A 24252-nucleotide genomic window follows, 5' to 3' on the forward strand; every position below is an offset into this window, starting at 1 on the left:
TTCCACCAGCAGCTGGCAGGTTCTGGGAGTGGGGGAGGAGGTTGTCCTCAGGTTGTTCTGCTGCCCCAGAGCCATCTCAAGCCCCTCTGAGCACAGGGATGCTCTGGGACAGGTTCCCAGGGGTGTTACTGGGATGAACGGGGCTGTCAGGGCCAAACTTGGCCAGGCCAGCCCAGGCTGGGGGCAGCCAGGGGACAGGGAGGGCAGGAATGTCCCCAGCAGACATTCATCCCCATTAATCAGCCCTGGTTTCACAGCACACACTTGGGACAGGACTGGGGCAGAGTTCAGAGAGAGACAGAGCAGGGGAGTGGAGAGGGAGCACCAAAAAGCTCTCAGAGAATGAACAGCTGAAGAAATCCCTGAAAACTCTGCAAGATTGAGCAAGAAAGGAAAAAAATAAGCCTGGGCTGGCTGGTCCATTCACTGCCACAGGCAGGAGTGGGATAGCTGGGAAACAGGGAGTCCTTGGGAGTGGCACAGGGCTGAGGGCAGGGGGAACTGGGGCTGAGAGTGGGAGAAATCCTGGCAGTGTGTATTGGAAGCACTGGGAAAGCAGAGCCTCCCCCAGCACTGCCTTGTCTGGGCACAATCAGACCAAGCCCAGCCTGGAAGTTTGTACTAAACATTTTAAAGGGTTCAAAAAATGGGTACAGAAAGGTCAAAGCCACATTTCTCCTCCTGGGGAGGCTGGTAAAGCACTGCCCCCCCAGCATCCCCCCTTTCTCAGCTGCCTGAAATGCTTGACACAGTTGAGGCCCAGTCCTCAGGAATCCACACTGACACTGCTCAGCTCTGGGAGCTGGAGGAGCCCATCCAAAAGGAAAACCTGCCTGGAGGCAACAGCAGCTGGAGACCAACAATACAAAATGGATCAGGGCTCTGGCTCTGGGCTGCTCACAATTGGTCCATGGAGACTCCTACAGCCATGGGAGTGACGTGAGGAGCAGCTCCCTGCCTGCTCTGGAGCCTCCAGGAGCCAGACTGGGCAAGCAGGGATGGGGAGGGACCAGCAGGTGCCAGCCAGGGCTCAGGTCAGCCCCCATGCCAGGGCAGCAGGGTTACATGGGGTAGTTGAGAACGACGTCCTGCTTGGCCAGTTCCAGCAACATGGGGTCATCAAAGAACTTGCTGATGCTCACGTCCTCACTGAGGCCCTGCAGATAACACAAACCAGGGTTATTCCCCACACAGCCACTGCCCAGACCTTGTAAGCTAAATTTTCAGGCTCCAAAAAAGGCATGAGGTGCTTCTCTGCAGTTTGAAGGCATCTAACACTCCTCAGGAACCTGCAAACATGTGGTTTCTGCTGCTGAGCACATCTGCCAGCTCACTGCTCCCCACAGCAGAGCTTGATTCCCTCTGCAGCCCCTCAGTCCAGCTGACTAAACCAGCACAGAAAGCAGTGCTGCTGTTTCTGCTGGACAAGGGGGCTACACCAGGCCTCTGAGGGCTCAGAGGGGCTGGGGAGGGAGTAGGGCTCAGCAGAGACCACAGGATCCTGTTCTGGACTGGACTCACTGGTGGGACTGGCAGGTTCTGACGGGCAGCACAGGGGAGGTCCTGGGGCACAAAGGCCACCAGACCACAGAGGGGATGTGGCACAGCCAAGGGACAACCCAGCAACAGCTCAGCTGCTGGGACAGAGTCACAGCACAGGGATTTGGCCCAGACACACCTTCCTACGCCTGGTCTTGATCATGAACTCCCTGGCCAGGTGTGGGGCTGGCTGTGGCTCCAGCGGCCGGATGACGATGCTCTTGTCCAAGGGGTCCCCAGGCACGATCTGAAACACAGGGCCAGGGTGTGAGAGTGATGCTGGGGCTGCTTCAGCCTCCTGGAGACACATCCCTGGGTCCCACAGACACCCCAACAGCCCACCTGCTCTCCTGGCACACAAAGCCATGTCACTGCTGGTGATCATGCCTGTGAGAAGTCAGTGCTGAGAACTCAGGCCAAGGACACATCCCTTCCCCAGGGAGTACTGCAAGACCCCACAACACCTCCTAACAGAACAATCCATGCAAATCCTGCTCAGCACAACCCCTCCACAAAGCAGGAGTGCTTATTGTTTCAGAGCTGAGCCTTGGGCTTTGACACACCAGCCTTTAGGGCAGGGCTCAGCCTGCAGCTGCTGCTCTCATGGAGCTGCACCCCAAAGCACTGTGCACCTCACAGCCATGGCTCCCACAGGACCTGATCTGCCCCAGACACAGAAGTGGCCAGAGAACAGTATTTTGTCCCAAGCTTTGTTTCCTACAGGTTTAAAACACCATCTCTGAGAGGCAAAGCTGAAGTGTGGCACAGATCAAACTTCCTATGGCAGATCAGTGAGTCTGAGCCTCAATCCAAGACTTCTGCTGCATGAAGGGGACCCAAACAGGCTCCCTCCTCCCAAGGGGGATGTCCTCTCTCCAGGCACTGCAGGACCCTGACACTCAGCCAGCAGCAGCTTCCAGGGCTCCCTCACAAGCACTGGGAGTGATGGGACTTGGAACAAAGCCTGGCAGACATGGAACAGCTGGTGCACAAAGCCTCCCCAAGATCCTCCAAGGATGCTCTCCAGAGCTTTCCTGCTCTGTTGGTGCCTGATCCTACCTGTCCCTACCTCCCCAGGGCATGGACTCACCTGCCAGTGGTGGAAGACAGAGAGAGAGAAGGCTTGTCCCTGCGTGTGGGTCCTCAAATCTGTCTCAAATCCAAAGGAATCAATGGCTGGGATGAAGGCTTTGATGGTGTAGAGGGGAGAGCCTGGGATTGGAGCATCCTGGGTCACGTGGCCTCTGCAAAAGTGTTAAAGGATCAGCATTCCCAGGTGTCACAGAATCAGGGAAGGCACCTCAAACCCCACACAGTTCCACCCCCTCTACCATGGGCAGGGACACCTTCCACTGTCCCAGGTGGAATCCAACCTGGCCTTGGACAGTTCCAGGGATGGGGCAGCCACAGCTGCTCTGAGCAACCTGTGCCAGGGCCTCTCCACTCTCACAGCCAAGAACTTCTTCCCAATACCCCATCTAACCCTGTTCTTTGGCAGTGGGAAGCCATTCCCCTCGTCCTGGTGTGGCAGCAGAGAAAAACAGACAAGTTCCCCAGGCATCATTCTGGGAAAGGCTTGAGAAGATCAGAGAAAAGAATGAGAAACAATTCTTATCTTAACTTGCTGCACCTGGTGTTGTGAACATGTGGAATGTGTCATGGAGATTTGTTTACCAAAGGGTGGTTTCTTAATTAGCTAATGGTGGTGGTGTTTTAAGTAAAGGAGCAATTTATATTTTTTAAACTTGGCTATAAGAAACCCATTGCTTTTTTATACCCAGGATCACCTGTAGTGAACTAGGGTATAAAAAAGCAATGGGTTTCTTAATAAAGAAAATGATCAGCCTTGTGTAATACACAGAGTCTATGTCAATCATTACCCAGCTGGGGACTCATTGTGCTGACACCCTGGCACTCCAGGCCCTTTTCCAGCTCTTTTGGAGCCCCTTTAAGCATTAGAAGGGGCTCTAAGGTTTCCCTGCAGCCTTTTCTTTTCCAGGTTGAACCACCCCAGGTCTCCCAACCTGTTTTTAGGTGTTCCAGCCCCCTGGGCATCTTGTTTGGAGCCACTGAAGGAGGTCCAAGTCCCTCCTGAGCTGGGGCCCCAGGGCTGAGCACAGTGCTTTGCACATTCTCCTCTCTGACACTCAGCAAGAACCAGGCACAACCCAAAGGCTGCGTGTGATCCCAAACATCCCTCCCCACACTGCTCAGGGCCAGGATCAGTCAAGAAGCTTCCAACTGTCACTTCACAGAGCCTTCACCCCCTGCACCAGTGGCAGGAATTCTCCAAGAGCCCAGATGCCAACAGCTTCACCCCCTGCACCAGTGGCAGGAATTCTCCAAGAGCCCAGATCCCAACAGCTTCACCCTCTGCACCAGTGGCAGGAATTCTCCAAGAGCCCAGATGCCAACAGCTTCACCCTCTGCACCAGTGGCAGGAATTCTCCAAGAGCCCAGATGCCAACAGCTTCACCCCCTGCAGCAGTGGCAGGAATTCTCCAAGAGCCCAGATGCCAACGCTGCTGCTCTGCAAGCCCCCAGTGCTGGCAGCAGGAGCAGCTCACCTGCGCCGGGCCAGCACCGTGTACACAGCAGACACACAGTCAGCAGGAGCCTGCACCTCCACAAAGTAGTAGGGCTCCATCAGACGAGGGGTGGCCTGTGAGGGGACAAGGACATGAGCCACTGAGTCTCTCACAGCTCAACAGCACAGTCAAACTCAGCACTGGATGAGATGACAGGGTTCCTGCTGTCCCATGGCTGCCCAAACCAACAGCACAAACACTGCAAGGACCTTTTCTCCCTCTGGGCATGAGTCACACGCCTCCCTCTCCCCCGTGCCCACCCTTCCCAGCAAGCCCAGCAGGAGCAGGAAGGGGAGAGCAGCAGATGCACACCAGGCCTGCAGGACTCGTGTGCCAGCCCACAAGGGTATGCAGACATTGATGGGTGAATGAGTCAGAGTGCACCCAGAGCCCCAGGCAGGGCTGTGGGGATCAGCCCAGCTCAGGCAGGCCCTCACCATGAGGAAGGCAGAGTACACCACCCTGCGGGCTGTGGGGATGATCTGCCCTCCACCCCTGTGCAAGGGCTCCTGAGCAATCACTGCATCCAGGATCTTGAACTTCACGTTGCGGATCACTGCAGAGGGAGAAATGACAAGCAGTGACCTCAGGGGATGTCCTCTGCCAGCACCAACCACGTCCCCAGATGCCCAAACACTCAGCAGTTCTCCTAAATTTAATTCCAGCATCACCACATCATAACCTTGCATATCAAAGAATCATGGAGTGATTCGGGTTGGAAGGAGCCTTAAAGCTGATCCAGACCAACTCCATGCCATGGGCAGGGACACCTTCCACCAGAGCAGGCTGCTCCAAAGCCTGCTCAGCCTGGAGCACCTGAATGCTTAGAGATGGAAGAATTTAACCAATCTCTCATTGTTTCAATTTCCCCACAGGTCCCACTTACATTCATCACAGAGGGGTCCTTCCCTGGTCCCCCACTGGAAGCCCTGCACGATGCTGTCCTTCACTGAACCCAGCAGAGACTTGTCCACCTAGAGACACACAGACAGCTTCAGAGACCACCCCTCATCACAGCCAGCATCACCCAGTGTTTCAGAGCCAGTTTCCAAACCAGCAGCAGTGTTGCCCTGTGCCCCCATGTTCCCCCCTCCCTCTCACAGCCCAAGAGCATCAGCACTATGTAATTTCTAGAGCACTAGAAATTAAGAGCCCACATTTTGGGGATTCTGAAAGGCAAGGCAAAAAAAAAAGAAAAGGGTTTTTTTTTTGCCTTTTGGCTCAAACAGCAACACCTGAAAAATAACAGGTGACCTGGTAACCAGTGTAGGATCATTGTGGGGAAAGTGCAGCAGATCTGAGGCAAACAATGAACACCCCAAAGGCACCAGGGCCTTGCTGAAAGTTCTGGGAGCAGTGGGCACCTCCTGGCACCACAAAGGTGTCAGTGAAGAGTGGCCCCCACTCCTCACCTCTGAGGGCAGTGTGTCATCTACCAGGATGTTTGGGCCAGTGGCATCTGGCCCAAAGGCCCAGATGGAACGGGCAGCCAGCAAATCCCAGTCGTATTTGGTCTGGAAGAATTCACCCAGCTTCTTTCTGAGAGAGAGAAAGGGAAGAAGCTTTAGGAAACAAGAATCTGACCTGAACTCACCATGTATTTACAACCCTGTTCCCTTCAGGCACAAAATAGTCTCAGCCAGAGATGCTCACAGACTGGCTGGCAGGAAAACCAAAACAGGATCCCAGCCTGATCCTGTGCACCCTGCAGGTTCCAGCATTCCCTTTTTCCCCAGTTCTTTACTTCCAGCTGCACTCCTGCCCTCCCAGATTGCTCATACCTGTTCCATGTTATCTGCACCACTTCGTTCTCAATGTCCTCTGCCAGTCCCTTCTCCAGGGGCTCAGCAATCATTGTGATCTTGTTCCTGAGGAGAGACAGTCACCATCAGGCACAGTGATGGAAATGGGGCTGACTGGGAAGACTGGCAGCCCTGGAGGGGCTGGGATGTGTCCAGAGAAGGGAACAGAGCACCAGGAGCAGCTGAGGAGCTGGGGGAATCAGCCTGGATGGAGAAAAGGAGGCTTAGGGGGCACCTCTGGCTCCCCACAACTCCCTGACAGGAGGGGGCAGCCAGGGTGGGGGTCAGACTCTGCTCCCAGGGAACAAAGGACAGGGTGAGAGGAAGAAGCCTCAAGTTGAGCCAGAGGAGGTTTAGGTGAGATATTAGGGAAAATTTTACACATAAAAGGTTGCAAAGGCCTGGCACAGCTGCCCAGGGCAGTGATGGAGTCATCATCCCTGGCTGGAACTGTTCAAAAACCATGTGGATGTGGCACTTGTAGATATGTTTTAGTGGTGAACATGATGGTGGTGCTGGGTTGACAGCTGGACTTCATTTAGGTTCTTTTCCAACCTTAATAACTCCACAATTCTGTGATTCTCTCACTGCACCCAGCTTGGATGCAGCTGGGTTGATGAAGCCACCTGCAGCCACTGCTGTTCCTGTGTCCCTGTGAACACAGCCAGGTGCTCCCCAAAGCCTGCTCAGCCCCAGAAGGGGACAGCTGAGGGACAGAGTGGCTCCAGCCCTCCTGTCCCACATCCAGGGCTGCAGGAGGGAGCCCATGGGCTGGGGAAGGTGCCCCTGGGAGCTGCATCTGACACAGCAAATGCTACCTCAATGCCTGAAACCTGCCCCCAGCACAGGTCATCCCATGTGCCTAAAAGGTGCCTGACCTAAGACTGGGAACAACCTGGTCTGGTGGAAGCTGTCCCTGCTCACAGAAGGGCTTGGAACTGGATGGTTTTTAAGGTTGCTTCCAAGCCAAACCATCCTGTGATTCTGTGAAGATTGGAACATCTCTGTTCCCAGAAATAAGGCTGCCAAACATGGTGAGATTGTTTCAGAATAAAGGAAAGCAAGAAGAACCAGAAACCACAGGGGAACGCAGGAGAGGAGAGTCCACCTCAGCAGACCATGATTTCTCTGAAAATTCAGGTATGGGAACATGCTGTGCACACAGATCTCCCCCATGGTCCCTGCCAGGCCTCCCTCTCCCAGTCACATGCACTGTGAGGGGCTGGAGGAGGAGATGAGAGCAGCTGCAAGGCTCCAGGGCATCACCAGGAGAACAAACCCAAGATTACATATGGATAAGAGAACACACAGCTCTTTTCATGAAACTCTTGGGGGAATTACTGAAGGCAGCACTTTGGCACTTGCTCCAGGATCCCAGAACACCTCTCAGAACTGCTGAAAAAGTGTGACACTTATGGAAAAAGGAGGATGTGGATCTGGCTTTATTCCCTTGATTCTCAGAGCTCCTACACAGCACAGGAACATCCCTGGGACTCTGCTGTGTCCCTGTGAGCTCAATGGGACATTGCTCACTCAGGAATGTGTCACTTGGTGGACAAGAGCCAGTGGGAACAGCCCCCCTGGAGGGATGGACCCTCCCTCTGCCCCCTCCCATCCCACTCACCCACAGCCCTTACTTCTTGTTGGGTGTCTCAGCAAAGCACTTCAGGGAGGATGTTTCCACCACTGTCTCACAGAATGTCACCACTGGATCAGCCACCTAAAAGAAGAAAAGGTTTGTAAAGTTTTCAGTACTTTTCTGCTTCTAAAACTACTGTTTGAAACCTCTGAACACCTGAAAGGAAAAACCAGTTCAACTGGCAGTGCTTTAATCAGGGTTGTGCATGAAGCACTGAGGCTTTCAAATGAGATGGGAAAATTTAAATCTAATTCCAGGTATGAAAAATCCTGCTCAATTTATTTATTTGATACTAGCCAGGCAACAGCTAGCATCAAATGAATAAATTGAGCAGGCAATGCTCTGAGCACAGGGAAGTCTGGAATAAATAAATTGCTAGCCAGGCAATGCTCTGAGCACAGGGAAGTCTGGAATATGGAAAACTCCTCTCCAAGCCAGTGTGCCACTCTCAGTCCCACTGGTGTGACAGCCAGGCTGGAAGAGCCCCTTTTACACACAAACAACTTTTTCTTACTTTTATAGGAATGTGACAAAATCCATGCTGTGTATTCAGGCAAGTTCCTTTTCTCATCCTTCTGAGAGAGGGGACCAAAACCCTGCCCAGGGTTTCCAGTGGGAAAATCCCTCTCAGATTGCCTCACCTTGATGTCAATCTCAGAGTACATCTTCCTCAGGTCGTGCATCACACAGTCCAGGTACAGCTCTCCTGTGCCCAGGATCACATGTTCCCCAGATTCTTCCACCTGCAAGAGAAAAGAGGGATTCAGTTGGCAGCCCCCCTGCTCACAGCTCCTTCCTACTCAAGCCTGAGGAAGGATCAGCCTTAAATAGACTTTGTTAGAGTCAGAACACCCCAAGGAAAGCTCCCAGGGCCTTGTTCAGCAGGAAGTGCTGCTGGGATCTTCCCTGGCACAGCAGGGTGTGTGCTTTTCTGCTGGATTTACATTTTTCTGCTATTTCTACAGAATTGATGAGATCAACTGAAACAGCATGAAAAGACCCACAACAAACATAACAACCTGTGGTAAAAAACCTGATTATCTTGAAGATCAGCTCAGAGGCTGCCCCCAGCACTGGCTGGAAACACCCCCACACACAGAGAGAAATCACAGAACAGTTAAGGCTGGAAGGGAGCTCTGGAAATCATCTGATCCAGGTGCCCCCAGCAGTACCTTGGTTGTAAGTGAGGGGTAGCTCTTGTTGACTTTACGAAGACCATCCAACATTTTGGGCAGCTCTGAGGGGTTCACTGGCTCCACAGCTATTTTGATAACAGATGTGGTGTTGAACTTCAGGGGACGAAAGATCTGAGCCTGGAACCAGAGAGGACAAAGAGCTGAAACTGCATCCCTGCACGTCCTCAGGTAACACACAGCATGTGGAGCTCTTCTCTTTCCCTCAGCGTGTCACAGACACATTTCATGAAAAATCCTTTCCTTAGGATTTCTTCTCCTGAGAAGCTGAGAGGCTTCAAGAACAAAATGTAAACATTGATTATCTGCTGCTGTGGAATGCAACAAGTAGATCTTTGATTAGTCTGTGTTAGTTGTTTCTAATTAATGGCCAATCACAGCCCAGCTGGCTCGGACAGAGTCTGAGATGAAGCTTTTGTTATCATTCCTTCTTTCTTATTCTATTCTTAGCCAGCTTTCTGAAGAAATCTTTTCTTCTATTCTTTTAGGATAGTTTTAATGTAATATATATCATAAAATAATAAATCAGCCTTCTGAAACATGGAGTCAGATCCTCATCTCTTCCCTCATCCAAAAACCCCTGTGAACACGGTCACAGACCAGAGTTTGTACCTTTATCAGATGATTAAGTAAAATTCTCTATTTTATTTAGCAAATTTCTGTAAAATGGTGTTGACTGGCATCAGTTTTGTTCATATAATTTCCCAGAATTTTATCCTTTGGAAGTTCAGTGGTTATTTTGCCTGAGATTAGTAATGGCATAGAGCTCTATAATTACTGAGATCATACTGCTTACCATCCTCAACCATTAGCAGAAAATGCTAGCAGCCTTACTGAATTTCTCTGGTGCTCCAAAATGTATTGAAAATTAGCATCATTGAAATGTTCCTCTCACAAACATTTTGAAGAAGGCCTCAGGAACAAAATGTAACCAATAATTATCTGCTGCTGTGGAATGCAACAGGTGCATCTGGGATTGGTCTCATGTGGTTGTTTTTAATTAATGGCCAATCACAGTCAGCTGGCTCAGACTCTGGTCAGTCACAAGATTTTATTATCATTCCATTCCTTTTCCTTTCAAGCCTTCTGATGAAATCCTTTCTTCTATTCTTTTAGTATAGTTTTAATATAATATAGATAATAAAATAATAAATCAGCCTTCTGAAACACGGAGTCAAGATTCTCATCTCTCCCCTCATCCTGGGAGCCCTGTGACCACCACCACACTCAGTGGCTCTTGTGCCCTGCCACCATGTCAGCCAGGGATTCTTTCACCCCACTAGAGGAGCTTTTGGGCTGGACAGCATCACCCTGCCTCCCTGGAAGGCTGAGCAATAGCAGCCATGCCTGGTACCTCCTCATTGCCCCGAGGCTCTGTCACAGTTGCTGTCTTCACTATGGGCTGGTCCACGCCCTCAATCAGCACCCAGTTGCCAGCAGGAACTCTGTTCACCTCAATGTGATATCTGAAAGGCAGGAGAGCACCACTGCAGCCTCAGACCTTCCAGGACCTTCTTCCTCCCTCCCAGTCCCTCCCCAGGTGACTCCTGTCCCAATAAACACATTTCTGTACCTTGCAACTGAGATCCAGAGGCGTCCAACGGTGCAGATCTGGGAATCCTCCTCATCTTCCAGGGTGTAGTTCTCCCCAAGGACCTTCACAGGCTGCCCAGCATGGATGGTGCCACTGAGCACCCTGCCAAAGGCGTGGAACTGGACACCATCATCAGTGCTGTACATTTTGGTGGTGTGACACATCAAGGGACCCTTGCCGTGACACAGAGAGACAGAAATGAGCTTCTTGCAAAACAGAGTAAAGAAACAGACACAGATCTGGCAGGACTGGACTTTGATGATCCTTGTGGATCTCTTTTAACTCAGAATATTCTATGATTTGTGGATGAAAGGGATGAATGGGCTGGAATTTAGAAATAATTGCTAAGTCCTTCAGTTTCTGCCACTAGAAGCCCTACATCTCCTTGCCCTGTATGGAAAGCTCTGGAATGACCATGGTGGACTGTTCTGGAGCTCCTGTAGAGCAGCAAATGGTGGGTGGGACAAAGCCATGAGGAAAAATGTCACCTGCTGGCCTGCAAACCTGCTCAGGGCAGAGCACCTGAGCTCCCCAAGATCACAGCTTCCAGTGCCACAAGGTCACTCCACACTGGTGACGTGGTGACAGTCACCACTGTGGAGTTTTATGTGGATAATCACAACTCATTAAAATAAATTTCTCTGCAGACATCAGAGCAAAAGTCACAGGCAAATTTCTCACTCAGCTGCCAGCGTTGGTGGCTCCAGACAACTCCAAATGACAGCTCAGTGCAAGCTGTTGGAGGAGGAAGGGTTTGCAGGGCTGGGAGAGGAAAGGTGCTGACTAACTAACACAGGGTTATTTTTATCAGCACCATGCAGCTTTTTAGAGTTTGGAGAGAGAATTAAACTTCAAGGAAAAGAGACAAAAAGACTGCAAAAGGACACAAAACTACCCTGCAGCTCCCACATGCTCTGGAGTCCTGACCTAGTCCTGTTCTTCTCTGAACACAGTGAAACAATTCCCTCTCTCCAGGGCTGCCCTGGCAGGCAGCTGAAGCTCCTTGGAGTGAAGAGATTTGTTCCAGTGTCGGATGAGAGGTTTCAGAGTGCTGCAAGTCAAATCTGTGCAGAAATCTATCTGGCTGGGAGGCAGCAGCCCTGGCAGGGCAGGGGGAGCAGAGCCTGCTGGAATTGGTTCTGCACACTCAGAGCAAAGACAGGAGTTTCCTTACATCAGGGTCACACTCGCTCATGGCCTCGCCCAGGTCGGAGTCCACGCCGCCGGTGTAGGTGTGCTCAATTTTGGTCTTGGCCCCCACTTTTGGGGAGGGAATGTGCTGCACACACATGTCCACAAAGCCTGCAACAGGAAAGGGTTAAGCAGTGTGGAGGAGAGAAATGGACTCCATAAACACAAGGCAAAGCCCTGGTGACTGCAGCACCCAGAGCAGCAGGGGAGAGGTGAGCAGTGCCTCAGGCTGTCCTGTGGGCAAGTGGTGTCACAGTTTAGATTTGGGAACTGAGCAGGATCTGTGCAAGTTAGCACTCCTTGGCCAAAATATAACCCTCAACTCTTGGTGTGAGGTACTGGGGATCTAAGGAGGATTGTGGAGGGAGAGCTTGTACCTGTGAACTCCCCAAAGAACTTCTTGCAGACGAGCCGCAGGAGGGGCCGGATGTTCAGTTTCAACTCCTCTTTGGTCAGGTGGATGCCAAGTTCATCCAGAGTCCTGGGCAGGGTGGTGTCCACATCCCCCACCACCTGCAAGACAAGTCCCACTCTCAGGTTCACTGTGGGGGTCTCAGTCAGCATCACACACCAGCCACCACCCCCAGAACTCTGGACTGCACTGGGTTACAGCTCACACAAGAGCCAGATGGGTCAAATCATAGATTTGTGGAATTATTAAGGCTGGAAAAGCTCTCCAAGATCATTTCCCCAGCACTGTCAAGGCCACCACTAAATCATGTTAGTCCCCAAGTGCATTTACATGGCTTTTAAATCCATCCAGGCATGGTGACTCCACCACTGTCCTGGGCAGCTGTGCCAGGACTGGACAACCCTTTGGGGGAAGAAATTTTTCCTAAACCTCCCCCTGCACAATCTGAGGCCATTTCCTCTCCTCCTGTCTCTGTTCCCTGGGATCAGAGCCCAACCTCCCCCAGCTGCCCCAAGCAAGGTCCCCCTGAGCCTCCTCTTCTCCAGGCTGAGCCCCCCCAACTCCTCCTCATCCGACTTGTGCTCCAAGTCCTTGCTCCAAGTCCAAGCTCTGTCACTTGGCTGCTATCAGAGCACACAAGGAAGAGCAAGGACTGTTCTATACACTGCAAATACAGCACTGCACTTGCAAGAAATAATGATTACTGTGCACCCTCCTGTGCAGATCCCACTGCAGAACAGGACAGGACCAGCCCCAGCTGCTCCTGCCTGGAGCTGTGGGAGGCAGAATGACCCATGACAGACCTGAGCCAAGATCTTGTACAGGGGCTCCAGAATGAACTCCACGAAGCTGCGCTGGGAGCTGCTCGTCGGGGCCTTCTTGGTGAATTTGCGGCTGTTGGAGAACAGAGAGGTGAGGAGCAGGAACTGCAGCCCTGCCTGCAGCCCTGCACAGCCTCTGCTCCTCCCAGCTGCTCCTCTCCTCCCTCCCATCCCCTGGGAAGCTGTCAGGGACACATGGGCCAGGTTTACTCCAAATGAAGGCCAGAGGAGCCTCTTTGCTGCTGCTTGTGGGATTCAGGTGTGAATCCACATGGATTCACATTAGCCAGGAGGGCTGACTCAACCCTTCCCAGATACTACTCCACTGTCACAGACACATTTTATCAAAAATCCTTTCCTTAGGATTTTTTCTCCTGAGAAGCTGAGAGGCCTCAGGAACAAAATGTAACCAATGGTTATCTGCTGCTGTGGAATGCAACAGGTGCATCTGGGATTGGGCTCATGTGGTTGTTTCTAATTAATGGCCAATCACAGCTGGCTTGGACTCTGTCTGAGACAGAAGCCTTTGTTATTCATTCTTTCCTTTTCTATTCTTAGCTAACCTTCTGATGAAATCCTTTCTTCTATTCTTTTAGTATAGTTTTAATGTAATATATATCATAAAATAATAAATCAGCCTTCTGAAACATGGAGTCAGATCCTCATCTCTTCCCTCATCCTCAGACCCCTGTGAACACGGTCACACTCCACCACAGGATCACAGGATCAGGAGTGACCTTGGGTCCACATTTTACAGGGGAAGGAGGGGAAAAACCCAGGAATAAAGCAACATTTAAACATTTAAACAGAGTTCTTACGTCTTCGGGTTGAAGTAGATGTCGCCCCAAAGCCGCTTGGCAAACTCCTGGTAATTGATGTCTCCTAAAGGAAAAAGCAAATGAAAGCCTCTCAGATGTCACTGCTTTTTTCTTAGCTTAGAAATCTTTATATTTTAGCTTTTAAAACAAGCCTGAGGATTCAGTTTAATGAACTGATGCTGATGAGTGAATGCCTCGTCCCAATTCTGCGTGAAAGATTAAGCACTGTCCTGGGGAGAGCAGGCAGAGATGAGCAGAGAGAGTCCAGTGGGGATGTCCCCAGCAGCCCAGGGACACTGCAGCTCACAGAGTGACTGCCCAGCTCTCTGCTACCCACAGGGTCAGAGCTGGGAGTGCTGCAGGACCCAACCTCATCTGCTGCACCTCCAAACAGGAAGGCTGTGACTGCTGCTGCAGTGCCAAGGTGCTGGGATGGCCTCCATCCCTCAGCCCTGCAGGCTCAGCACCAGCATCTTCTGCCCTTCTGAACATCTCCAGGCTCCTTCCTCTTTCTCAGGGAGCACACAGCCAAACACCCAGCACTGAAGGTCCTGTCATGGTGAATTTACAAATCCCAGGATGGAATGAGAACCTACAGCAGGTTCCAAACAAGCTTTTGCTGTGGGCAGGTGTGTGAACAGAAGGAATTGCCTGGTGGCTCCAGTCTGGACACTGATGCTGCTCTAACCCCTGTCAGTGATATGTGGTGGCTGCACACCCAATTCCTGGGGACCAGAATTCACTATTCCCAATTCCAGGCTCCTGCCTTCCCCACCTGGTTGGCATCTCCTGCCAAATGTGCTGTCCTCAGCTCCCTAAGGATGGGTGTCACCCTAGCAGGCTCTGAGTTAATGCTGTGACACTCAGGGAGCTCATTTGAGTTAATGCTGTGACACTCAGGGAGCTCATTCATTGCTCCAAACTCTCAGGACATGTGACAGTCCTGGCACCATCAGTCCCTGACCTCAACAACTTCATCCTCCCTCAGGCCAAGTGCTCTGCAAGAGCTGGCCCAGCTGCTTTACAACCTCCTTCTTCCCCTGCTCTCAGCTCCTCCAGATCCCCAAATTCCCCAGTGGGGCACTTCAAAAACCTGGGCTGTGCAGCTGCTAATGCCAGCACAGAGCCCACTGCTACATGCAGCAGATTGCCTTGAGTGGGCACCTGGGGAGCAGAAAATTAAATCCAGGCCAGAAAAAGACAGTTTCTTAAAAAAGAAAGAGGGCAAGAGTGCAAAACCTTGTGGGCAAAGCTTGTGCCCAGCTGCAGCTGTGTCTTGGACTTTTGGGAAAAGGCAGGAAGAGCTTAACTGCTTCACTCCTGAGCTGCTGACAGGGAGGCAAAGCACAACACACACACACCTGCCTTCAACTGCTTGTTATTTCTGCTCAGGGTATGAAAAAAATCTTGGCTTCTGACTCAAGAAACATTTATCAGGAGAAAATATCTTTGCTAAAACTGTGCTTGTGCTTTTTAACCCCCGAGGTTCAGCTCTGCAGCACCACTCAACTCTCAGCAATTCCAGAACACAAACACTGGCCATGTGCAGGGGAAGCTGAATGGCTCAGCAAACCCCCACAAGAAAGGTTGGGAAATGAGATGTTGAAGTGCACCAGGTTTCTGGCTAATCCTCACCATATGTGTCTGCATAAATCTTTGCAAAAGACCCCAGTGTGAAGCAGATGCTGTACTGAGAGCTGGAGAAGCACACGTTCCCCAGAAGGGGAGACAGCACAAGGTTCTCATCGGTGGAATACATGCTGTGAGGAGAAAAATAAAATCAAATCAATGTTATGAACCACAGAAGACACTTCAGCCCACTTCCCACACCCTACAGCAGTGACAGGCAAGGAGCCTGCATTGCCAAAAAGCATCTTTAAACAGGCTACAGCTTGCTTGCCATCAGAATCTCAGGGTCAGGAACATTTTCTGCCTATAAATTTCAAGCATTAATGCAAAGATTTAAAGATCCTAGAAGTAAAAAGTCACCAGCACAAATGCTTCAGATTTTTTATCTGGGATAACTTTTCTTCCTCTAAAAAAGCAGCCAAGTTGGTCAACCAAGTAAGGGAAAAGATAATAGAGAGATATAATTTAATGCAGACAGGTTTAATGAGCTCACAGCCATGCTAGGCAGGGTGAATTACTCTGCTCCCAGCACACACTGAACAGAACAGAGACATGCCAGGGAGCTTGTGTGCAAACACACACACACTTGAAAGGCAGAATGCTGTTAAAAAACCCCTGGGTGCAGAAGAACCCACAGAAATGTCTAAGATGTCCCTCCCTTTCCTGAGCAGGGCTGCCAAGGAGATTGGATTGTGTCAGTATCATAATCCTTGTCCAGGAGTTGAGACAGCAAATCCTCTTTTAGCTTTGTAGTATTTAGGAGCTTTGAGACATCTCAACCTCCAATTTGGAATACAACCTGGATCATTTCAGTGTATTTGAGATATCTGGGAGCACAAATTCCCTGCTCTGGTCATATGTCCACCTTCTCTATTTTTTAATGGAGGAAAAATGAAATGGGGCGGGGGAAATGAAATCCCTGGAGTTTGCCAGGAAGAGCCAATCCTGCTTAATTCAATGTATCAGCTGAGATGAACTCCCAGTGGTGTTTCCTGGCCCATTTTCTATGACTCAACACACCAAGAGACAAACTGATGAGTTTTCAGGCACGTGCAGGGCTCACAGAGAGCCATGGGACAGGGGCAGCAGCACTAACAATGCAGCCTCACCTGATCAGACCATTAACTTCATCCACAATGTGTCTGAGCTTGTAGTAAGCATCTGTGGGGGGCAGTTTGAGCTCCAGGATGAGTCTGTCAATCTTGTTGATGCACACAGTCACTGCCAGCCTCTCCTGCACAGCATGCTTGATCAGCCTCTCTGTGTTCAGCATCACCTGCAGGGAGCAGCAAGCTCAGAGCCCCAGGAAAGGCCCCCCAAAGCGTTATCTGGGCCATGAGGGACAACCAGTGACCCTTACTCTGCTGCCAGGCTGCAAAACAGCCCGAGCTCAGCAACCAGCTAATCCTCCTGAATTTCACAAATAGGTGCTAACCCAACCAAATTCCTTGAATCCAAGCCTGGGGACATCTCTGACATAAATAACCTGCTCAGTTTTAGGTATCATGGGGATGGAGATGCACACAAGTCACACAATCAGCCTGCAGGCCACAGCATCACATCAGTCTGGACACAGCAGCCACAGGCTTGGTTGCCTGTTCAGATGGAAAACACCCTCAAAACGTCCTCCAAAAACCCTTCACCCAAAAAAGCTGAACCCAGCCCAGGCCTTCATGCTGAGGCAGGAGCACAGAGCGCAGAGGCAGGGATGGAAGCCCCAGGAGGAGGAGGAGGTGGCACTCACCCCCTCGGCCGCGTCAATGAAGAGCACGACGCCGTCCGAGATGCGAAGGCCGGCCGTCACCTCGTCAGAAAAATTCACATGACCTGCAAAACCATACAGAGGGGGCAGTGAGAGGCACAGAGAGCCCTGGTGCAGCAGCAGCAACACACAGGCTGGGAAGCCATGGGGCTCTGCAGATTCCTCTGGTTGCTGGGACCCAGAGAGGCAGAATGGAGATGGCTCCTCCTCAGACGGGGACCTGGGAGCAGCTGCCACAGCTCCCCATGCAGGTTTAGCCTCAGCTGTTTTTGAGAATGCACACAAGTTGTTTAACAGGCACTTTTCCTCACGTTTGTGACTGTTTTTCTCACAGCTCTGTGCAAGGACTTTGGGAAAAGGAGGAAGATTTCTCCTCAAGGACAACAGATGTCTCTCCCCCCAGCCTCCTCCTGTGCTCTAACCTCCCTCATCCTAAGCTGTAGCTCAGCAGATGTGTCCCAAGACCCTCTTCCCTAAAGTTTCTTACAAATTCATCTGTGATCATGTTCCCTCCACAGAAGCTTGAGGAACTTGCTGAGTCTCACTGTGGGGCAACAGCATTTGAGCAAAGCAGGGTCAACACTGCACATGGCAATACCTGGGAAAGAAAATTCTACCTGTGCTGCTTAAGAAACATCTCTGCAGCCCCACCAGCCCTCAATCATAGACATGAGCCTGACTTGTCCCTGCCCAGGGCAGGGGGCTAGAACTGGATGGACTTTAAGGTCCCTTCACCCCAAACCACCCTGGGTGATTATGGGTCAGTACTGCTGGAAGTGACTTCACAGGAATGAACTCGGCTGAAGGCTCAGGACTAGGCTGGAGTCAGATACAAAAAGTACAAAACAAAGGCAAGTGCTTCCCACAGCAGGATTTTCAGGACTGCACAATCACCTGGAGTGTCAATGATGTTGAAGAGGAAAGATTTTCCTTTGGTGTCTGGCAGAACAATTGTCACTGGGGTGCTCTTGATCCCCACCCCCCTCTGAAACACAGGAAATCAGGGTTACAGGTAAAAAAAATAAACACAAGGATCACCCTGTACAGAAACACAAGGATCACCATCTAAAAAAAGATCAAGGAAAAATCAGAAAGATGGAAAGAAGTAAACATTCATCCTGGAAGAGAGTAATAACCTCAGCTGACCAAAGTAACAACCTCAGATCACCCAGCCCAGCTCTCCCATCTGTACTGGTCAGACTGGGGAGCCACCACTGCACCCTCCACAGCTGATTTCAGCTGAGGAGGAGCTACAGGCAACACCTGAGACAGAATGTGGGTGTTTGTTTGTGCTTTCACCCTCTGCTGCCACCAAGTTACACCTCAAAGCACAAGATTTGATCACATAGAGTATAAAATATAAACATTGAGAGGAGAAAAAAAAAATGCTTCAAAGGATTGTTCTGGTCATGACACAAAATAACATTCCCACTCATGCCCAACCACATGGAGTTAGAGCTAAGGAAAACAAACAGAAATGTATTTATTTTGAAATCTTTTTTTCCTCATCTACCACTACTGCAAATCCCTTCCTCCTTTTTCTCTTAGAGAAAGTAAGAATTAGCCCCAGACTGGGGTGACTCTGCTGTGGATTTAACATTACACAAGTTATAAAATCATACATGGAGATGAGAGAAGGAAGTTGGATCAGGAATCTTCCTGAGGCAAACAAGAGGAGCAGATTTTTTTATTGATAAAGAAAATAACCAAAATGTGGAAAGCACAGAAAGGAATTAAAATGGACAAGGAAACTGCCTACAAAAACTGTGAGAAAAGCATGAGACAACTGCATAAAATCACTACAAGACCACTCACCTCCTGCTCTGTGAACAATATATCAGTGTAGCAGAGCTGCAAAAGCAAAACAAAAATCAGAGACTCACATTTTGGTACCAGATACTCAGTTTGAAGCAGGACACAAAAACTCTGACACCTCACTAAGGTGACAAGTAAGGGACAGAAGCAGGAACATTCTCATATAATTAATATCTTCATTTTCATATAATTCATATGTTCATTCATATAATGCATTATGTGTATATTATATACATTTCACATATTTATATAGATTTTCATATAATTCATATATTCATTTTCATATAACTTATATATTCATTTAATATAATTAATATATTCATTCCTATAATGCATTATGTGTATATTATATAGATTTCACATATTTATATACACTTTCATATAATTCATACATTCATTTTCATATAATTTATATATTCATATAATTTATATATTCATTTAATATAATTAATATATTCATTCATATAATGCATTATGTGTATATTATATACATTTCACATATTTATATAGATTTTCATATAATTCATATATTCATTTTCATATAATTTATATATTCATTTAATATAATTAATATATTCATTCATATAATGCATTATGTGTATATTATATAGATTTCACATATTTATATACATTTTCATATAATTCATACATTCATTTTCATATAATTTATATATTCATTTAATATAATTAATATATTCATTCCTATAATGCATTATGTGTATATTATATAGATTTCACATATTTATATACATTTTCATATAATTCATATACTCATTTTCATACAATTCACATATCCACATAATGCATAATGTGTATATTACATACTCCCTTAGGGTGTATATAACACATAATGCAGAGCTAGGACTGAGCTCTGCCTTCCCAATCCCACATTCCAGTCCCAGAACCACCCTGTCCCCATGCAGTGTCCCCTCCCTAAGGGTGCAGAAGCCACCCCAGGGTGTCCCCAGGGTGGGGATTCCCCAGCAGCTCACTCACGTCCTGATCGTCGCGTTTCCGGATTTCGGGGTGCGTCTGCTCTATCAGGCAGTCAACAAAACAAGTCTGGAAAAGAGCACAGAGAGGAGCTGCCTCTCTCCAGACAGACACAAACACAGCCCCATCCCTCCAGCAGCAGCACAGAGCACGCTGAAAATCTGCTCATTCAACCTACAAAAAGATCTGTACAATTCACAGGGAAACCTCCTGCCAGGACAAGGGGGAATGGCCTAAAGCTGGAGGAGGGCAGGGTTGGGTGGGATATTGGGAAGAAATTCCTCCCTGGGAGGGTGGGCAGGCCCTGGCACAGGGTGCCCAGAGCAGCTGGGGGTGTCCCTGGACCCCTGGAAGTGTCCAAGGCCAGGTTGGAGAGGGTTTGGAGCAACCTGGGACAGTGGAAGATGTCCCTGCCATGCCACTGGATGAGCTTTAAGGTCCCTTCCAACCCAACCCATCCTTGGATTCTGTAAATAAGTGCAGGAGCAGAAGGTGCTGCTGCAGAGAACCAGGGGCCAGGAGGGCTGGCAAAGCAGCAGGTCACCCTCACTACCCCTGATTTTGGATTCTTTTGGACATTGACAGCACCTTGCCGTGGTGCAGGTGCCCACACAGAGTCACATTCCGGATCAGCTCCGAGTTGTCCATCAGATCTGCCAGGAAACTGCAGGAACAAAAACACAAAAGGCTGTTGGAGGGCTTCTGCTGTGTCTAAGAAAAGTAGGTGCTGCTTTTCAGCTCCACTTTCTATGCAAGGTGCCCCCTGAATCTTTGCCAAACTTTTATCCTGGCAGTGCCCTGCGGAGGAAGAATCCCACTTTCCAGATGGGGAGGACAAGAGAGTTGGAGTCCCAGACAGATGGCAGTGGGTGGGAGGATACAGAGCTGGTAAAGCTGCCAGCAATTGAATATTATTGAATATTTTTCTTCTCTTCTAGTCAGTACTGGAGCAAAAATCACATCCATGTACTCAGATGATGAAGCACTTCCACTCAAACCAAGGCAGACAATCAGGTTAATGGTGGTGGTGGATAACAAGCACCCCATGGAGCTCTGAAAGCAACCACAAACCATTAATTCTGATTTTCAAGCCTTAAAACAGTGACATTCCAGGGACTTAAAGAATTAAGTCTTTTTCAAATTAGCAGCAGAGCTGGGTAATGATGAGCTGGTCACTTCTGGATGGATGCTGGCCAAGAAATAATTGAGATCCTAAATTACCACCCCTAAAAAATAATGGGAGGCTGTAAAACATGCAGCCACTGCCAAAGGCCTGCAGAGAATAAATGCTGTCAAATAATTTCCTTTTTAAACAGATTAAATTTTCACTGATACAATAGACTTCTTAATGTAAAACATTTTGATTAAGAGCTAAAAAATACAGCAATCAATACTAACCCCGATTAGAACCTTCCTAATTGGTCTGAAAATAAGGCTAAATGGGAAATCAATACCAAGCTTGCAGGTTTCTGGCTACATCCCACAAGGAATTTCTTGTGGCCCATCCTAACCATTTCTATCAACAAATAGGAGAAAAATGAATTAATTACAAATGGAATGAGCAGAGCACACAGGGATCAGGGAAGTGGTGGATAATGCAGAGCCCAGGCCAGAGAAAAACCAGCCCCAGCAGCTCCTGGGCTCTGCTCCAGCTCTGCTGAATTCCCCCTGGGCAGCTGAGGGACCCCTGAGGGAACACCAGCTACAGGAACATCTCCAAATTTTAATGTAAATTTTTAAATGCATTTGGGATTTTTTCCAGGAGGTTTTCTCCCAGCCCTGGTGTCCAAGAAGCTGCTTTGGGACACAAGGAATGGACCCACCCAGCACAGCTGCAGTGTCCTGCTGACTGCACAGCACTCTGCACTCACCTAGAAGCAGAAAAATTCCCAGTGGAAAGTGGAATAGATGGGATCTAACCTGGGATGTGCCAATATGGTGTGTGCTACACACTGAGCATGTGGATATTTAACAGGGTGCCCAGAGCAGCAGCTGTGGCTGCTCCATCCCTGGAAGTGCCCAAGGCCAGGCTGGATGGGGCTTGGAGCCACCTGGGACAGGGGAAGGTGTCCCTGCCATGGCAGGGGTGGCACTGGATGGGTTTTAAGGTCCCCAAACCATTCCAAGAAGGTTTCCTGAGCCACAAGCTGTTGCTATGGAGCTTGACCTCAGCCCCTGAGGTGAGATTCCTTTTGTGTCCAACCCTACCCTGTGCTCATTTTCCATGGGGAGGGAAAGTGAAATAGTTTGTCCTGCACTTCTCTTGTTTTGGGTTCAGAACCTGGGAACTGGCTGCTCTCAGGTCAGTGAAACCCCCAGATCTGCCTCCCCCAGCCCCACACTCACTCCATCTCGTAGACAGTGACTGGCAGTGTCTGCTCCATCAGGGAGAACTTCTTGGTTTTCACAGGTTTGATAATGGGCTCTGAAACAAGAGACAGAACAACAAACTGTTCCCAGAGCCCCTGAACCAGCAGGGTCAGGAATGGCCCCAAGGAATGGGGACTTCAGCTGACAACCCCTCAGTTTTCCAGCTGAAAGATTCTCTCAGCTGTTTGTCAAAGCTGCAGGAGATGGTCACTGCAGGGCTCTTCCAGCTGAGCCACTCCAGCATGGAGGAATAAAGAGGATCATTTAAATGCATTTATTTCTCCCTTAAATCAATTTCCCATCTCTGCTGATTCCTGTTCTTCCAAAGACACCTTTGTTTGTGGTTTTTGCAAACCAAAGTGCCCAAATCTGCACACACCAGGCAGAGCTCCTGAGGCTATGAGGGGGTTCCAAAGGGGCAGGACAGAAAGGAATATATTATATTATATCATATCATATTATATCACATTATATTATATTATAATGTATATAAATATAATATATTATTATGTTATGTTACATTATATTTTAAATATATAATAATTATGCATTAATATTAAATAGTATTCTTTATTATTTCCCCTTTCTAAGGATCCATGAAGAACCTTCTCCCCACTCACCAGTGAGTGGCTGTGTGTCCTCCTCCTGCACAATGGTCTCCACCTCAGGCCCATAGACCTCCTCTGCTGTGGGGTAGTACTTCTTGTCCTCATGCAGCACCACCTCCATCCCAGGGTGCTCCTCGTCGTGCTCCCCCATGTCATCATCATCATCATCATCCTCCAGCTGCAACCAAGGCTTGCCCTGAGCTGCTGTGGAGCCTCCCAGGGGGACAGGCCTGGGCTCACCCAGCGACCCCCAGAGCAGCCCCAGCACCCACAGGGGTGCCCTGGGAGCAGCTCCTGGGACAGGAACAGCCCCTGGGCTTGCAGGGACACCCCACAGCCCAAGAACCACACCTGGTAACACAACACAAACCCCACCCACAGACCAGCAGGACACGGGAAGGGGCTCCCCCAATCCCCCCTGTCCCTGGGGTCCTGCTCTGCCTCCCCTGTGGGGATCTGGCTCCCTGTGGCAGCCTCAGCTTCCTCCTGAGGGGTTCCCAAGGGGACACGGACCTGCCATGGCCGTGGCACCAAACCCAGTCCAGCCAAACCCAACCCAGCCAAACCCAACCCAGCCAGACCCAACCCAGCCAGACCCAACCCAGCCAGACCCAGCCCAGCCACAGCAGCTCTCCTTTCCTCCGCCATCCCAGCAAGATCTGGGTGTTTCTCTTTACCACAGGCACAGATTTTGTGAATTCCTCAAACACCAGCCCCACTCGGACCCTCGGCATTCAGGGCCCCGCTCCGAGCGAGGTGCACGGGGCGGGAGCAGCTGTGGGCCCGGCCCCGCTCTGGCCCCGGGGGTCGCTGTCCCTGCTCCGGGGGTCGCTGCCCCTCCTCACCTCGTCCAGGTCTTTGGCCTCCCGGCCCAGCTCGTCATCGTCATCGTCCGAGTCCAGCTCGGGCCCGATGTAGTTGCCAAACTCATCGTACAGGTCGGTGTCCATGCTGGGGGGCGGGAAGAGGCTCGGTGGGGGCGCAGAGACCGGGGCCGTGACAGAAACCCACCGGGGCCGTGACAGAAACCCCTCAGGGCCTGTGGCACCGGGGGCTCAGCCCTGCCCCAGCCCCAAGCCCCGGTCCCACGCTCTCCCTCCCCGGCCCCGGCCCCTCTCCCCGGTCCCGTTCCCGGTCCCGTCCCCGCTCTCCCTCCCTGGTCCCCGTCCCACTCTCGCTCACCCTCCGCGGCCCCGGTCCCGGTCCCGCACTCCCTTCCCGGCCCCGGCCCCGCTCTCCCTCTTCCTCACCCTCCCTGGTCCCGCTCGCCCTCCCCGGTCCCGGTCCCGGTCCCGGTCCCGCTCTCTTCCTCACCTGCCCCGGCTCCGCTCCCGCCGCTGCTCTCGCCGGCGCCGCCGCTGCCGAAGGCCCCCGGGCTGCCCTCGCCGCCTGTCGCGACAGAGCGTCCCGCGCCCGCCGCCAGCGCCGCGCCCTCTGCAGAAGCACCGGGTGGGTCCGGGGGTGGGTCAGGACCGGCT

The 24252-nt window shown here is 50.4% G+C and overlaps 1 protein-coding gene across 1 annotated transcript; it reads right to left on the reverse strand.

Annotated features, from left to right (window-relative positions):
* Positions 1-611: 611 nt before the first annotated feature.
* EFTUD2 (elongation factor Tu GTP binding domain containing 2) lies at positions 612-24248 on the reverse strand. The gene is made up of 28 exons (XM_071450703.1): positions 24089-24248; positions 23620-23725; positions 22787-22952; positions 22143-22221; positions 20385-20460; positions 19800-19865; positions 18804-18839; positions 17883-17973; positions 16971-17053; positions 16336-16502; positions 15233-15357; positions 13598-13661; positions 12762-12852; positions 11924-12059; positions 11530-11657; positions 10335-10528; positions 10116-10227; positions 8741-8881; positions 8210-8311; positions 7567-7649; positions 5909-5995; positions 5540-5666; positions 5014-5101; positions 4565-4683; positions 4107-4201; positions 2630-2783; positions 1679-1786; positions 612-1157 (listed from the first exon to the last, which is right to left on the reverse strand). Exons 2-28 carry the CDS (start codon positions 23722-23724, stop codon positions 1062-1064), a joined length of 2919 nt encoding a protein of 972 aa, XP_071306804.1. The 5' UTR covers position 23725; positions 24089-24248; the 3' UTR covers positions 612-1061.
* Positions 24249-24252: the final 4 nt, after the last annotated feature.

Source organism: Agelaius tricolor, unplaced genomic scaffold (genome assembly GCF_023055355.1).
Source record: "Agelaius tricolor isolate 1412-34295 unplaced genomic scaffold, bAgeTri1.0.p SCAF_31, whole genome shotgun sequence".
Lineage (NCBI taxonomy): Eukaryota > Metazoa > Chordata > Aves > Passeriformes > Icteridae > Agelaius > Agelaius tricolor.

What these genes read in the sequence shown, in the direction of transcription:
- EFTUD2 (XM_071450703.1), bottom strand. Translation starts at nt 23,724, where the DNA reads ATGGACACCGACCTGTACGATGAGTTTGGCAACTACATCGGGCCCGAG. An exon ending in GATTTATGCAGACACATATG is followed by an intron (nt 13,662 to 15,232) that starts GTGAGGATTAGC and finishes TTTTTCCTTTAG; the next exon opens with GAGACATCAATTACCAGGAG. An exon ending in TGTACTCTGCCTTCCTCATG is followed by an intron (nt 4,202 to 4,564) that starts GTGAGGGCCTGC and finishes GTCCCCTCACAG; the next exon opens with GCCACCCCTCGTCTGATGGA.